This window comes from Lathamus discolor, chromosome 1 (assembly GCF_037157495.1).
Source record: "Lathamus discolor isolate bLatDis1 chromosome 1, bLatDis1.hap1, whole genome shotgun sequence".
Classification (NCBI taxonomy): Eukaryota; Metazoa; Chordata; class Aves; order Psittaciformes; family Psittacidae; genus Lathamus; species Lathamus discolor.
In genome coordinates this window covers 31,051,307-31,066,547 of record NC_088884.1, presented here as the reverse complement: position 1 = coordinate 31,066,547, position 15,241 = coordinate 31,051,307, and the positions used below count along the sequence as shown (strand labels likewise).

The window sequence follows — 15,241 nt, the reverse complement described above, 5'->3', positions numbered from 1 at the left end:
ATGAAATTCAACTGATGCATTCATCTCATGCTGTCCCTGACTGTAGTCCCCACTTTAACTTGCTGTAGCCTTACATTTTGAAAGAATGCATTTGCGCTAAGTATTTCTTCTATATTTTACAAGAAAAGTGGCAATGAAAAGACACCTAAAAAGTGAAAGAAATTTGAACCAATCTGCTGATAAATGCATTATTATACCTGTTCCCAAACAAATTGCAAGCCTGTTGCAGTATACCAACACCGTCCTCTTGCAATGCTAAATGAAGTCAAAACTGAAAGATCACAAAGGAAAAAAGGGCAAGTCTCTAAACACTACGGATGAGTCCTAATGAGGCTGTAGCTGGAAGTATAAATGCAGAGCAAAGAGCTCCTTCAGCAGCTGTTGAGACAGTGTGCGCTCACAGAGCTTTCATCAGCGCTAGCAGGGGTTAGTCTGTGGAAAGAACAAAGGAGCCTCAGAGCCTTGGCCACTGAGGGACAACCAGCGGAAACAAAAAGGCCACTTGGATGACAGTCAGGGACTTCACTAGGTCCCGTTCTCTTCCCTCCCTGGCTTTGAGGAATACCTTAATTGTTTCAGAAGCCTCATTGAGTTGAAATACTTTACTGGCTTGAGCATGTTATTGACTTCAATGAAACTATTTAAACAGTGAAGGTGCCATATGTATGAGTTTGAATAGCAAGATGGAATTTTTTTCCTTGGTAGTTAAAACACTATTTCTTATGATTAATTATTAAACAAAGCATAGCAAAGCATGCCTGTGAAGCACTGGCATCTGTAACGGATGCTGACTGACTTCAGTGAAACTACTCTATTTTGATATTCTGTGATTAAAGACACTTGAAATGAAGGTATTTATTCCACCAACCTTGAATCACAGCCTTTATTTTTACTGCCAGCATATTTCTAATTGCATCTTACTTGTGTTTCCTAGAGGGTTCAATAAACATACCAGCCACCTCCTTGAGGACAACAATTTATTTATATATTTTGTGTTTGACTGGCTGAAAACATTCTTCAAGGAAACAACTGTCTAGACACGATGACAATAAACCCTCTGTTGCTGGAATGGCGGGAAAAGAGGTTGCCCTCAGTAAGCAGCGCTTCCCGAAGCAGTCATGAGCTGTTTGCCAGGCTGTCACGCGTTTAAATAATTATTTCAGATATTCATTCTTCATACGAACCCTCAAGTGTAATTTCCTGATGTGGAAGACATTGATGATTTATGGCTTTGTTGGTTTTTTTCCATGAAAGAAGCTTTGTTCTGCTTGAGACAGCTGAAAGGTAAGTTAGACTCATCCATGCCAGGACAGGGGGCAAACCCTCATCAGCCCCATGCTTGTTTCTTGGTGTGATTTTGTCATTGCTGCCACATGAACTGTTTGAAAAGAGATGGTGGGCACACAATCAGCACAAAAATTGTTACTAGTAGGAAAAAAAATGCTGATGCTGATTGTAGTGTGATCAGCAGGGCTGCTACAACTTCTGATGATTTACTTGACTATGGTCTAGACTCACTCCAGCTACAAATTCGAGGGAGAGTGAAGGCAAGAAGAGATTCCTGATTAAAAAAAGGAAAACTGTAATCTGTCATTTTTTTCTAGAAGCTTTAGTTTCATATCCCTGTCCTAGAGGTTGCTCCATCAGGATCAGCCCCTGTGCCTATACACAGTTTCAGCCTGGCTCTAGAAATGCAAAGTAACTGAGCATGATGATCAGAAAAGGAAACCAAGTATAAATAGAAAGTGAAATTCACAATTTGGTTTCATGGTGCAAGCAAAAGGAAGCAAGAGTCAGAAATGGGCTCTAACATTAATTTCACTTGGCAGAGATAAGAATTCAGGTTGTTTCATGCTGTTTTTTTTTTTTTTTTTTTAAACCAAGAGCTTCTTTCTCCATTTAGCAAAGCTGGCAGATGCTATCAAGAATACATCAGGCCCTCTGTCTTAATTCAGAGCCTGCTGAAGAAAGCATAATGGTGTTTTTAGATACTTACAGCGTTTGCATCAAGCTTTTATGTATCAGGGTTGAAGTGGCAGAATAAACTGTACTGAGTTATTACTTGAAGTACGCCGAATGAGTCAGCTTTGTGGTTTCTGAGGAACGTGTTGTGCTTCTAGGAATTCAACCTGGATCTCTGTAGATACGGCCTCTAATGTGCAAAGACAGGTGGACAGCTCAGGGAATAATGAGTTTTACGTAACAAGCTCTAGACCTGTGAATTAACTTTTACAGTTGTGAAGGAAATAGATATTAAAGGTAGAAGTGAGAAAATAAAACCAGCAGATAACAGTAGGAACATAGGAAGGGAAAGAAGAAACCCCATCTCCCTTCAAAGCACTAGGTGCTATTCAGGTGACAGCAGCTGTAGCAAACACTTTGTGGTAACCTGAGGAGGAAGAGCAGCAGTAGATTAAGTTTTCTCCATGGCATTACAATTTCTTACCCAAGGCTGTTTGCGTGTTCCTTAAATGTAGGACTGAGCAGCCCCAAAACTGTGACTGTCTGTTTCTTAGATACGGGCTACCTTGCACACACTCTTGACCTTCATTTTAAGGTTAATGCTGACATCAATTCTCAGCATTTTTTGATGTTTCCAGTGATAATTCAAAAAGTCTGACTGCTAAGGTTAATCAATTCAGAAACTGCATCACTTTCTCCATTTGCTGTGAAGCTTATTTATTTGCTTGGAAGTATTTCCTGTGTACTTCATAAACACACACACAGGCAGGCAAACCATCTGTTTTCTCTTAAATATATTTTTGGCAACTGAATGCAGATATATGTATTTTCTAAAATAAATCATGACTGTAAGTTAAGCTCTCAAAATAAGAAATTGCCAAAAAAGCATTGTTTATACAAGCTTAACTAGTTCTCTTTGAAATATCATTCATCTTGTAGTATACAGTCCATTTTCCTTAAGATTTGCCTTTAATTTTGTTCATAGCATGGATTACATTTCAGAAATGGAACAAGATACAAGTAAGACTGTTATCTAAACCAGAAGCAGTTTTATTGTCATTTTTAGATATAATTTTGCGTGGTTTTTTGAGAAAGCATAGATGATCATACCATGGAGTAATAGTGACAGGCCCAGGGGTCATCAGAAGTGCCAGACCTTTAATACTCACAAGGAAACCTTATCACTTGAACCAAAGAAACTGGACAAAGTAATATCTTGTCTTTTCATACGGGTAAGCCACTGAAAATAGTGGATTTCAAATCATTTGCTAGACAACAGAGAAATTCTAGAATCCTGAAGTCAATTCTGGGAAGACTGACCTTAGTTCTACCTAGGTTATAAACCTTTGCTTGTCTTTCCAGATTCCTTCTTCCTCATTCTCTTCTGTTCTGTCTCCTTCCTCCTGTCAGTTCCTTCAGCTCCTGCTGGCACTGATTTCCCCATCTCTACGTGGTTGCTCTTTTCTGTCTCTAAACCTTGACAGTCATCACAAATCACCTCATCCCTTCCTGTTTCTTAAATCTCTTAATCTGTTAGGCTACCACTTCCTTCTTCTCACTAAAAAGACAGGGAAACTTCTGAGAGAATATCTGTTGCCTCAGTTTCAGGGACTAACATCAAGGAAGCTTTCAAGTTGCTGGGATGGTGCACTGGAGGTGAGGTCCCACTCTATACCAGGAGTCTTGAGAAAGCATAATTATAAAATTCAGTGAGATAATACAAATGTATTGGGCATACAAAAATAATGAAGAATCCTTTGCAGTGAAAACCCAGGCTGAGAGGAAACTTTGTTAACTATTTCCTCAAAGGTTTTTCCTACCGCATATCTGACTGTGAAGTCTTGTACAAACACTTCTAGCAACCTTACAAACTCCTGCAGTTCTTTGCTGAATAAGGACTATAGAATAGATCCTATGCACAAGCCAAGAGTGAATTAATCTCCTCCACACTAACTTGCCTGTGTAGCCACTCATCAGCTCGCATCAACTAAGAACATTTACAACTTCCTTTAACCATGTTAACCAGCTTAAGCTCTACAGAAGAACCAGCTGGTTAACTACGTGCAGCTCCTACTGTCTGAAAGGCCTTTCACATATTGTGTAAGATACTCTAGAAGAACAGCACTGTCGTATGATTCTTGGTCTGTAAATATCAGAGAATAATTCATCCATCAGTTATGTGGGCTCTCTTTCAAGAACTCTATGACGTGCCTGATTTTGAAACAAAAGAACAGTGACAAGAGTTGTTTGGGTTTTGTTTTAATGCAGGACCATCAAACTAGGCAGCTATACTTCTTTCTTTTCCTTTTGCATTTGGAGTCTGCTGTTACAGGCAGCCTCTCTGTAACACATCTCCATATTTCTTTTTGTTTTGCTTTACAGCAGAAGCAAAAATTCTGCCAGTTGGCTTCATCCTGGCCTTCAATGTACTCTATAGCACTGGGCACAGGAGACTTACTCCATAAGAAAAATCCCCTTCTGCACATACTTGCAGAATCAGTCACCTCATTGGCTTCATTTCCCTCCTTTGCTTGCCTTCCGGCTGTGTCATTCCCAAATACTCATAATCATGGATTAGCCCCACCTCATCTCTTAAAGAATGCATTCATTTGGGACCTTTTGTCTGTTTTCTGCTTTTGCCTCTGAAATAAATATTCCAGTCACATTTTCAAGCTTTATTTCACAACAGTGAAAATATAAGCTGAAATTCTTGCAGAGTCATTTGATCCGAGAAGCTTTTAGAATGCTGATTATGAAACTTGTGATAAAATTGTAGAACTTGGCAAAATGGTTTAAGAGATACCATATGTCTGCGTTGCAATTTGATTACCAACTTGCCTTTCATTGGCACTTTGCAGACGTACCTGATTCTCATCTCATCTTTATATAGCTCGAAAGGTAGAAATAACAGGGAAAAAACTTGGTACTGGATCACCTTTTAGAGCAGGCTCAAGCTGTTCTGTACTTGGCGTACGTCTAGTTTGGTGTGTGCTCTTACCACATCTCCACTTTCATGCCACTTTTAGCTGGCTGACATCAGCCAGCACATGTCAGAAGGGAAATGGTAATTACAGGCAGGCTATAGATAGCCATGGAGTAGCATCTTATCAGTGTGACAAGTGTTTTCAAAAGGTAAAAGAAAACCAGACCCCAAACCAAGCAACCAACCACAAAACTCCCTAAAATCACACTAAGCTTTAGTTCCCTTGCTAGTAGACAGATGAAAAGCAGGATTAGGTCAGGCCTAATCTGAGAGGACATTCTAAACTCTGCCAAAGCAGTTTGCACTGAAAGACTCGACCTATTCCACATTTCAGACTGCATGGTCTTAGAAAATGGGAATGCTGCTTGGAATTCCTGAAAACACACAGCACTTCCAGGGGGAATGTGCGGGTCACAGATAATAGAATAGTCAGGGTTGGAAATGACCTTAAGATCATCAAGTTCCAACCCCCCTGCCATGGGCAGGGACACCTCACACCAAGTCATATCACCCAAGGCTCTGTCCAGCCTGGCCTTGAACACTGCCAGGGATGGAGCCTTCACAGCTGGGGCTTTCTGATCAGCAGACACCGGGGGGCTGAAGCCTGACAACAGACCTCACCCGCAGGTAACTCTTTCAGGCACTTTGCGCACTCCGCGCGTGAAGCTTCGGAAAGCATCACCCCTTCCTCCAGCATGCCCCGGGAGAAGCCCGGGCGCCAACAGGCAAACGATGCCTTTCGCGTCCACCTGAAGCCCCCCCGACATCTCACGCACCCTGCGCCCCTGGCGAGGTTCCGGGGCACTACCGCCGGTAGGAAGCGGAACAACGCCGGGCCCCGAAGCCGGACCTGCCCCCCCCGGAACCCCTCAGCGCGTCCGCCCGCCCCTGGCTGAGGGGGACGGAGGGAGGTGGGAGCGCGCCCAGCCACTCCGCGCGGCCGGCAGCTGAGTGACACCCGCCGCTCCCAATGGGCGCCGAGGCGGCCCGAGCGGGCAGGCCCATGGCGGCGGCTGTTCAGCAGAGATAGTGCGGAGGGCCGGCGGCAGGAGCTGGGGGGAGTAGGGCCGTCGGGACGCCCTAGGCTGGCGGGTGTGCTGCGTCCCGTGTGGGCCGGGGCGAGAGGAGGGCGGCATGCTGCTTCACCTGGTAGCCGAGTTTGATCTGCAGAGGGATGTGGTCCCCTGGCTGGCGGCGCGGGGCTGGGCCGCGGCTCTAGGTAACGCGCTCCCAGGGAGGGCCGCGCCCGCCGCCTCCGGCCGCGGGGGCTCGGGGTAATAGCGGCGCCGAGTGCCCCCCTCCGGAGCCGGGCAGGGGAGCGGCCGTTGCCCCCCTCACCCTTCCCGCGGCCGGTCTCCAGAGCCAGCGAACTGTGCCGGCACCGGGGCCCAGTGTGCGCTGGGGGTCGCCCCGCCGGTGGCCGGGGGAAGTTGAGGCGGGGAGGTCTTCAAGGAGCTGCCCTCATCCGAGAGCGGTCCTGCACGTCAGCCGCACCCCGCAGCCCGTCTGCTGCCGCTTCACACGCGTTTGGGTTCCCCCACCCCCCAGAGACTTTTAGCATGGCGCCCTCCTTCACTGCTCCCCTTTCTGTCAGGAAAGAAAGCCCCCAAACACTTCTTTTCTATGTGGTAAATGAGCATTAGTTAAAATTAGATAAAGTGTTAGCTGCCACAGGAGCGTGTGATGGTTCGCATAGCAGGGGCTTGATGTCATGTTTGGGAAAAACAAAGGATGACTCCCTCTGGCCTTCGTGGCCCTGTGGTTTTTTGCTTGTTTGTTCTCATTCATCTGCAGGGCAGCTGGCTTAGTTCTGATAGAAAACTTAGCCTAAAAAAACCCCTAGTGTAATGATAATTGCTTTAGTAGGAATAGATGTCAGTGCACTGTGTGATGAACTTGAAACCTCTGATCCTTTAGTTGCTTTTAATGAACTCAAAATGCTTAACTTGCTCCCGTGTTGAGGGGCTGTTATCAAATATTAGTAAGAATTTGGTAAAGGTCAACCAGAAAGTATCAGCTTTTTTGGTTTTGTAAAATAATTTACCAAGCCATCAGTTACAAAAGCTGTAAAAAATTATTTCATGTGTACTAGATTGCTGAATGCTGTTGAATGGTGCACTGAAGGGGTTTGAGGTAAAATTCTGAGATTCTTCATGCATTATCACTTAACCTGTAAATTTATCAGTTCATCTGTGATGCATTTGAGTCAACCTATGAATTTGTGTTATAACATAGTCTCAAAGTGGTGTTGACCTGTGTTTGGGAATGGGACAATTGTACTCAGCTTTTTAAAACATAATACAAACTCTTTGTGCAGTAGATTTCTCTTGTAATACAGAACCAGAAGAATCGAGGCTGGAAGGTGCATCTGGTCAGATACCAGCATTGCTATACTGCATTTCAACTTTTGTCTGTGTATACTGACTTCTTCCTGTTGTGTAGTCCTGTTGTATTAGGGATGTGGAGGTGGGAGGTAGGAATCTAAAAAGTTTCATTTAAATGTTAAAGAAATACCTGTGCACAGAGAGCAGGTGATTTTCAGGAGTTACAGTACTTTGTGCCAGTGGTTTCAGATGTTATTTATAGTTTTCTTTCCTGAGGACTTGAAAGCCCTTGGCAGCATATAGGAATTTCTAATGGCATGGGAGCTGGAAGCAACTGAAGAGAAGCGAGCTGCAAGTGAAATAAACCAGTCTTGTTCTCTTTATTCCACTTTTTTTTGTATGAGCTGCGTGTAATGGCTTTCAGGAAATCAAACCCTGCATTCTTCTGAGTATGTTGATAAGAGTTGTTTGCCAGGCAGGCAGGTTGGGTTGGTTCTTCTGCAGCCCTTCATCAGCTGGTCTCACCTGTGGGGATGAGAAAGAAGTTGTAATTCTATGTGCAGTTTTACTGCAAGACTTTCCAAGGGCAGAGGTGATTGCTATTTCTTCTTTGGCTCCCTATTCTCACTGACAATGTTCAGTGACATGAACTGTATCACTTCTGGTAGAGAACTTTTTCAACACTTTTAAGATCTCTGGATTAGGTGATAGAGAAATTTGTTGATACAGAGATGTCTTGTGGACCTTGTTCTCTACCTAAATTCTCTTCTGAGAAAGTACTGTATGAGAGAGAAGTGTGGAGACTCTAGTACTCATCTTGAAAGTTTGAGGTGGTGGTTAAATTCTGGGAAGTTTCCACTAAAAGAAGAGCTGAGCATATGGTTATCTGAGCCTTTCTCAATCATCACCAGCTAGCCCTACTTTGTAGTGTATTTTGAGCGATCTCAAACCAGTGATGCCTCGTTAAGTGTGCACTTGGTGCGTTGTTAAATGTGCACTAAGGATTTTTGTTGTCCTCTCACAGTAAAATATAGAATTTGTTTCCTTCTGGTAGTACTTGTAAAAAAAGCTTTTTTCTTATCACTGGGAGCTGTACAAGCCAGTTCATAATATCAGGCTTGTGAAACTAAGTTTCACATGTCTTCTATCAATGCTTTGTGATAACTGCAAAGTAAATAGTGTTGAACTTGACTAAATATGTGACGAGAGTTATGGAGAATTGTTTTTGCTGATGCTTACTGAAATGCAGGCTGCCTTTATCTTAAAACTAGGACCAGTTGTGCCTTATTAAGGGCAAAACTTCCACTTTTAGTGACACTTTTAGCCATCCGAGGTGAACACATTTTAAGTGGCTGCAAAGATTAGAAAATAGAAAAGCAGCATCAGGAAAGTTTGGGTATGATACTTTATAATTTTTTCTTGTGTTTTTCTTCTTATTTTGTGCTGCTTTGTTCAGATGTGCTTTTCTCTTTCTGTGTCCATCTTAGCTTCCATTTCATGGGTTTCCCTTTTAACTCTACTCTTTAATTCATGCCCCACGTCATATCTCCTGAGCTACATTGCTTTATTCTCTTGTACCTGTAGGTATGTTCCATATTTTTATATACGTGAAAATATGTTCCATCTATTTATATACATATATATATGGTGTTTAATCTTTTGATTCTTGGCTTTGGGTTTTTTTTGGAGGGTGGTTGTGATGGTGTTACAGTTGTAGAATAATCTCTGAAGATGTAGTTTGTTTACAGGCATTCTTTTGGGATGCTGAAGGGGCAGGTGGGAGTAAGTGACACTTTACTTGGGCTAGTTTTATCTCTTTGTAGTATTCTTAGGATTGGAGGGCAGCTTCACCGTTTGAACTGCACGCTGTGTATAATGAATACATAAGACTTTTTTATCCTCCTGTAAATGGAAGATACTGAAAAAGCATCACAAAAGGTAGTGACCATTAGAATGACAGGTATAATGAAGAGTTAGGAGTTCACATAACTAATTTATGTGTTTTGAAACCCCTTAACTATTTTGTATTGAAATTGGTCAGATTTAAATCGTGGTATAAGATATATTCTCTTTTTTCAAGAAGGGAATAATTTTGGCATGTACAAATAAATACTTAAGTAAAAATATATTTAAAAATATATCTTTGCATAAAGTGTGCTTAGGTCAAGCAGCTCAAGTGAAAATTCTGTGCCTTTTGATTCTTATCATTTCAGATACTTCTGAGAATTCATCAGCCCTCTACATTGTGAATGTCGAAAGAAATGGAAAAATTATTTATACCTGGAAGGTAAGTCTGTCTCAGAAATTAATGGAAATTTAGCAGAGAATAACTCTGTATGTGTATCTATGCCTAATTGGCTCCTTGTGAGGGTTAGAACATGAAAATTCAACTGATTGCAATTCGAGGGGTTGGGCAATGGGAAAATGCACATCTCCTCTTCAGACAAAGGTTACGAATAATGAAATGGAGAGTAAAGAGATTATCTCATTAAGTCCATAGGGGTTCTGCTGTTGATATTTTTGGGGGCCAGAGTCTCACCCTGAATGAAATGTGATTTCTTTAACAGATAAACTCTTCATAAGCAGCACATTCTTTCATCCTCAGAATTTCTCAGGGAAGTCTGATTATTAAATTCCTGGGCACTGCTTTAGTTAAATGTTTCCTCCTGCCAATATATATGTTAAGATGCCATTTAGCTAACATTAATTCTGCTTCTGCCTTTCTTCTTTGTTACTTAAAGATTCATCTACAGCAATTTATTGCAAGTAGTCTGAAGTAACTATTGTTTATTTGATGTCTTGAAGTATCCTGAGCCCTGCTTTTTAACACAGGATCCTGCTCTCTGTGGCATATGTATAGCTTTAGGTTGAAATGCCTGTAGTTCCAAGTGATTTTTAAATGGCTTGCGAAGGTTTCGCTTTGATGAGGCAAGTCTGTGCAACTTGGAGAAATTGGTAGACGCAGCTGGGTTTTGGAAGATCCTGGTTCCTGAAGAGTACAGATCGGAGGTAGCAGACTCCAGTAGGATAGGGCTACCTCATGTTCCCCTCCAGCTCAACAATGCTAAAACTCTCCAGCTTCCCTAGGGTTAAGGGAAGAGGTGAGGCCTTCATCAGGTGTGGGTGGATGTTTCCTTTAGTACAGGCAGAGGGAGGGGAGTCTCTACAAGACAACAGTAACCATAAAAACAACACTAAAGAATGTGTCAAAATATTTTTTTCATTGCTCAGAACTGTAGAAAGGCTTAATGAAAGTAAACCATGTAACCAACAGGAGATGTGGTACTGTGTATGTGTGATGTTGCTGCTTTCTAATGTCTGTGGAATCTCACCGAAAGCTTTTTTGGACTTCTGACAGCAAATTCCAACTGTCTTGTGTGCTGTTCAGGCTCTTGCAACTGGCACAAGGCATGAGATGTAGCTCAGGGTTCACACAGCTAGACCCAGGTCTGCCTGTGAGCTAGGTGTCTGAGCACCCATTGTATTCAGTGGGGATCTGGTCAAAACAGTTGGTAGAGCTTAGAGAACTCACCAGTTGTAGCCTGTACTTTGGGAAGAGGTGTGTGGGGTGTAGGAGGTGCCAGTATCCACTGGACTCTATTGACTGAATAGGCCAGTGACTCTAAGGAGCATTTCAACACCTAGGCTTAGTTCACTGAACCTAGGGGTAAAGGCTGCATAGGAAGACACTGAAAAAATTCTCTGTAGTTTCTCTTTCCAAATTTTGGGAATAAGGTGACCTCTGCAGCCTGTGTGGTAGGAATGGCTGAATGACAGAGTCTGATAACTGGAACTAGCAAATTGCACAGCTGTGCTGTAGTTTTCACCTCTCAAATGTGAAGGTGAAAGAGGAAGGAGATCCTGCTGCTGCTGCTTTTCCTGTTCTCTTACCAGGACATAGCCTGATCATTTTCTCCTGAGTGAGTCAGCCTGCAGAAGAACCAGCATCTGTTTATTCCTCAATTGGGAAGAATGCAGCCATATTTTGTTTGCTTCTACTAGACGTGTATTTTGCAGTTGTTAATGGGCAAACTGGAAGATACTTCCAGGAGATTTCTCACAAACAAATGTATCTTAAAGTGGTATTTCATTAAATATATGATGCTTCTCCCAGAAAGAAGTTGTGGTGGTACACATTTCTTTGTCGGGTCAGTAAAAATTCTGCTCATCAGCTGAAAGTGTTTGTACCCACTGAGGTGCTGTTGATGTCAGTGGGAGTCAGTACATCCACACTTGTCTGCATTCATGATAAGAATATGTGGGTATGTCAGTGCCAAAGCTCATGTTAGTCTAGGTGGCTTGTATATTGGTAGGAACACACGTGATGGCCCAGGCTGTGGCTGTGTAGCACTAGCTCAGTGTCCTGAACAGGCTAGGTCCTGAGCTGCTAACACTGGGCCTTCCCTGATATATATACTTTTCTAACTGAGTTATGTCTGTGTCAGCTGCAGTCACACCCCAGGACTGTGGTACCTTAAAGCAGGACTGATTTTCCCCCTACCCAACCCTCTTCCCCCTTAAGAGTAGAACGCTACACAGTTTTTGGGAGTATTGTGTGTCTCTCTCTTTTTACACTTCCCTACTGACTTAATAAGGATTCAATCCAAATGTTTCCTTTTCTGAAACAGTCTATTGACAGTGTATGGGTATAGTTCTGTGGTTTTGGGGTTTACTGCAAACATTTTAAGAGGAGTATCTATTCATATTTACATGGAAGAAAAAACATCTTGGTGTGTGCATCTTAGTGAATGATGAGTAGTTTGAGGCTCCAGTTTGACACTTCTTTTAAATTTTTACAAACATTCTAAAATATAAGTATTCTTTGTGTTTTACTATTCTGTTCTACTAATATACATCATCACACTGGAAGGCTTACCTGGGTGAAACAGACTGCTTTTTGTATCTGCAGTTAGTCCTTCTGTTTCCTTAAACTTATATTGGTGAAATCACAATGTAATTATAGCTTCTAACGAACTACAGACCTTGCTGAGTTGTTAAGGCAGTTTAATATCTCTTTCTTTCTCTCCTCCTTCATGATAAACCTTAACTAATGAGCTACCACTTTTGTGAGACACAGCTATATGTCTGCGAGCCTTTCCTGCTGGTTTTATAGCAGCAAACTTTAGCTGTGACATTCTCAGTGAGGACAGAGCAGAAGCAAGGATGTAAACTAAATGGAGCTGCCCTGGCTTGTTGCCTGATTGATAGATGGAAATAGAAAACAACAATTGTCTCCTAAGTGGAAGAAAATCCAGTGCATTCTGTGTGAAATCAGGGAAAAGTGAAGAATGAGCTGTATTTTCAAGCTTATTTTATTGTTACATTATACTGTACTTTTGACAGTGTCTATCTTTTGTGAGGTTGATAGTGTAAAGGAAGATACTTTTAACAGAAGTGAATTCCGGTGTCAGCAGTTCTGTTTTGCAAGGCAATATGAGAAACTTCAGAGAAAACATGAAAACAAGTGTTTCAGCTTATGTGTAGATACGGGCACTTATGTAGTCCTGTTACTTATAAAGTATATTTTTCAGTGGCTAAGTACGGAGGACGCTAGTGTTTCAGACACACTGGGAAAGAATGGTTATCTGTGAAAGCACTTGCTTAACCTTAAATTAGAAGGCCTGAAGCCATGTCTTGATACAAAGACATTTTGTTTTCCTTGTTTAAATCAGAAATCAAAGACTTTTGTCAGTGCCACAACAATAATGAGACAATCAGAAATAGACCCCTTAGGAAGAGAATACTCAGGCTTTTGTTTTAACTTCACAAAGCAAGATGCCATAACTTTGTAAATAACCACAGACTTCTCCCCTCTCCCCACAAGCTGTAATTAAAAACAATGATGCTCACTGTTTGAGTACAAGTGTGTGTGGCTGGATTACATTTCAACAATTCAGCAATTTAGTGCCTATACCTAGAGTATATTAATGGACTTCAGCTTGAACTGGTGCACAATATATGCTGCCAAGCAGCTTTTTGTCAAATAAATTTTGACTATTTACAGCATGGTAAAAATTACCAAGAAGAAAAGTTGTGATTTGTATAATCTTAGAAGTGCCACAAACAAGATCATTGTATGTTGTTACCAGTCAGCTAAAAAGGATGTGTATTATGCTTCTTTTCAAAGGCAGCAGGCTAAAGGTGTCATCTGAGCTTGTGAAATATATTTAGCCTTCAAACAATCATTTCCTAAGCCAGAGCTGAAATCCTTTTCCAGCCTGCAGCCAGATTGCTGGAAGCTGTGTTTGGTGACGTTTGATGTTTCTGTGCTCCCTTTTGGAGCAGCAGCCCACTGAGCTGGTGAGGTTTGTAAGACCAGCCTTAAACATTCCAGAAGCCGTAGCATCCCCTTTTGTTCTTGTACAGACATCTCTTGTCCTGGTCCGGCTGCCTATAACTATACCCAGTTTAGAACCAAAATGAGGAGAGGCACTTGGCTTATGCAATGTCTTGTGGGCTGCAGATTGGCCACATTTCAACTTTATCCCATGTGTTAGTTCTAAAAGAAAAAAAATAATCTTTGTTTTTTGCCTCGCTTTCTTGGCATTAGGTGATTAACTGCCTGTTTATAGGACAGGGGTGTGTGTGAGGATGGGTGTCAAGGGGCAGGGGGAAGAGGAGAGGGAGGTAGGAAAAAATAAATCAATGTTTAACTTTGTATATATTTACGTTGCCAGTGCTAATTTGTTTTCATCCATAGGGAAATCAGAGAAATACGCACATCGGATTGTACGATCCTCAAACTAAACAAAATGAGGTGAGACCATGGCTAGTGTTTTCCCTGGTCAAAGTGCTGCAGCATTTCAGATTTGGATGCCTTGCAGCACAGTTTGCTGTATCCTTAAGTAGTATATGCTTATTTGAAACAGTGGATACTTGATTGAAACAGAAAAGAGACCAGAACGGTATATGAATGATGCTCAGTAGTATTAATATGCAGAACATTACGGAACGTCTGAATGATTTGGGAGCAGTAAAGCATCATGTCTGCAGTCTTTACTTCTGAACAACCAGTTCAAGCCCTTTCTGCTCCTCTTCTTAGTGAACACGTATGCTAAAAAGTAAATTTTGGGGTTTTTCTTTGTTATGAAAGAGAACCTCAGTGTGGTTGCTGCTACAACTTGTAAGAAATTATTCTAAAACTGAATGTACTGCAATTCAGTGGCTGGAATCATAACGTGCTGTTGCAGGTGTCCCCATAACAGTATGAAATGGGTGAAATTTTGTGTTTACATAGAGGTCTGCTGTGCTGCTCTAGTGGCAATGTAGAGCTCAAAAGAACCAGTAAGAAGTAAACAAAGGAGAAAAAAAAGAAATGATACAATTGAGGCTTGAAATATGTTTCTTCTGGCCATGAAATTATTTGTTTTAAAAACGAAACTGATGTACTGGTCAGCAGTGTTTTGCTACAGAGAAGTAATTAGATGGATTTAAAATTAATTTATTAGCATTTATATGTTTCTTTATAGCACCTCTATATGTTTGAGAGGGATCTCCGCATCATCAGTTGTTCTGTCAACAATGAAAGGACATTATTGGGTAAATAGGTGTTTTATCATTATTTTTGTTGTGTGCTTTGTCTTTTAGTTTAGTAGGATGGTGTATTTGGGTCTAGAATTACTTAAATCTGTTTTGTTCCTTGTGTTGCTTACAGCTGTCTATGCATTTCAGTTGATCCGTCGCTAGATAATGTAGGTAACAAAGGCACAGCTGTAATGATACTGTCGTTCGCTTTCCCCTCTTTATACATGCTTCCTACATCTAGAAAAGCTTCTGTTCCTTTAATATAAATGCTTTTGGTAAAAAAAATTGTGCTGCTTGCTCTCCAAGAATGTTTGATAGGATTAATGTCAAATGTGCAAACTCACTGTGGAATGTTTTTGGTTTTTGTCTTTTTCCCCTTAGCGGTCAGCTTCCGTCAATATACTGAGGAAGAAAGAGTAAGTCAGCTGTTACAGTCAGGTACTGTGGA

General features: G+C 41.6%; 1 protein-coding gene and 2 long non-coding RNA genes across 4 annotated transcripts in view; 1 reads left to right on the top strand and 2 right to left on the bottom strand.

Moving 5' to 3' along the window:
- Nucleotides 1-963: 963 nt before the first annotated feature.
- Nucleotides 964-2,355, bottom strand: LOC136007092 (uncharacterized). Its single transcript, XR_010609468.1, has 2 exons — nucleotides 1,997-2,355; nucleotides 964-1,378 (listed from the first exon to the last, which is right to left on the bottom strand). It is a non-coding gene; the product is annotated as an uncharacterized LOC136007092 (long non-coding RNA).
- A 3,562-nt stretch (nucleotides 2,356-5,917) lies between these two features.
- The window catches only part of GSAP (gamma-secretase activating protein), a 47,036-nt gene continuing 37,712 nt past the window's right edge, over nucleotides 5,918-15,241 (top strand). The window contains exons 1-5 of one of the 2 annotated variants that reach the window (XM_065666787.1): nucleotides 5,918-6,164; nucleotides 9,483-9,556; nucleotides 13,970-14,026; nucleotides 14,739-14,808; nucleotides 15,175-15,231. In XM_065666787.1, the coding sequence (XP_065522859.1) occupies nucleotides 6,080-6,164; nucleotides 9,483-9,556; nucleotides 13,970-14,026; nucleotides 14,739-14,808; nucleotides 15,175-15,231 (343 nt within the window). In that variant the 5' untranslated portion in view covers nucleotides 5,918-6,079. Of the gene's footprint in view, nucleotides 6,165-8,884; nucleotides 9,208-9,482; nucleotides 9,557-13,969; nucleotides 14,027-14,738; nucleotides 14,809-15,174; nucleotides 15,232-15,241 lie in introns of those variants that run through there. The other variant, XM_065666797.1, reaches the window with a different exon arrangement.
- Nucleotides 7,626-15,199, bottom strand: LOC136008055 (uncharacterized). Its single transcript, XR_010609960.1, has 2 exons — nucleotides 15,138-15,199; nucleotides 7,626-7,794 (listed from the first exon to the last, which is right to left on the bottom strand). It is a non-coding gene; the product is annotated as an uncharacterized LOC136008055 (long non-coding RNA).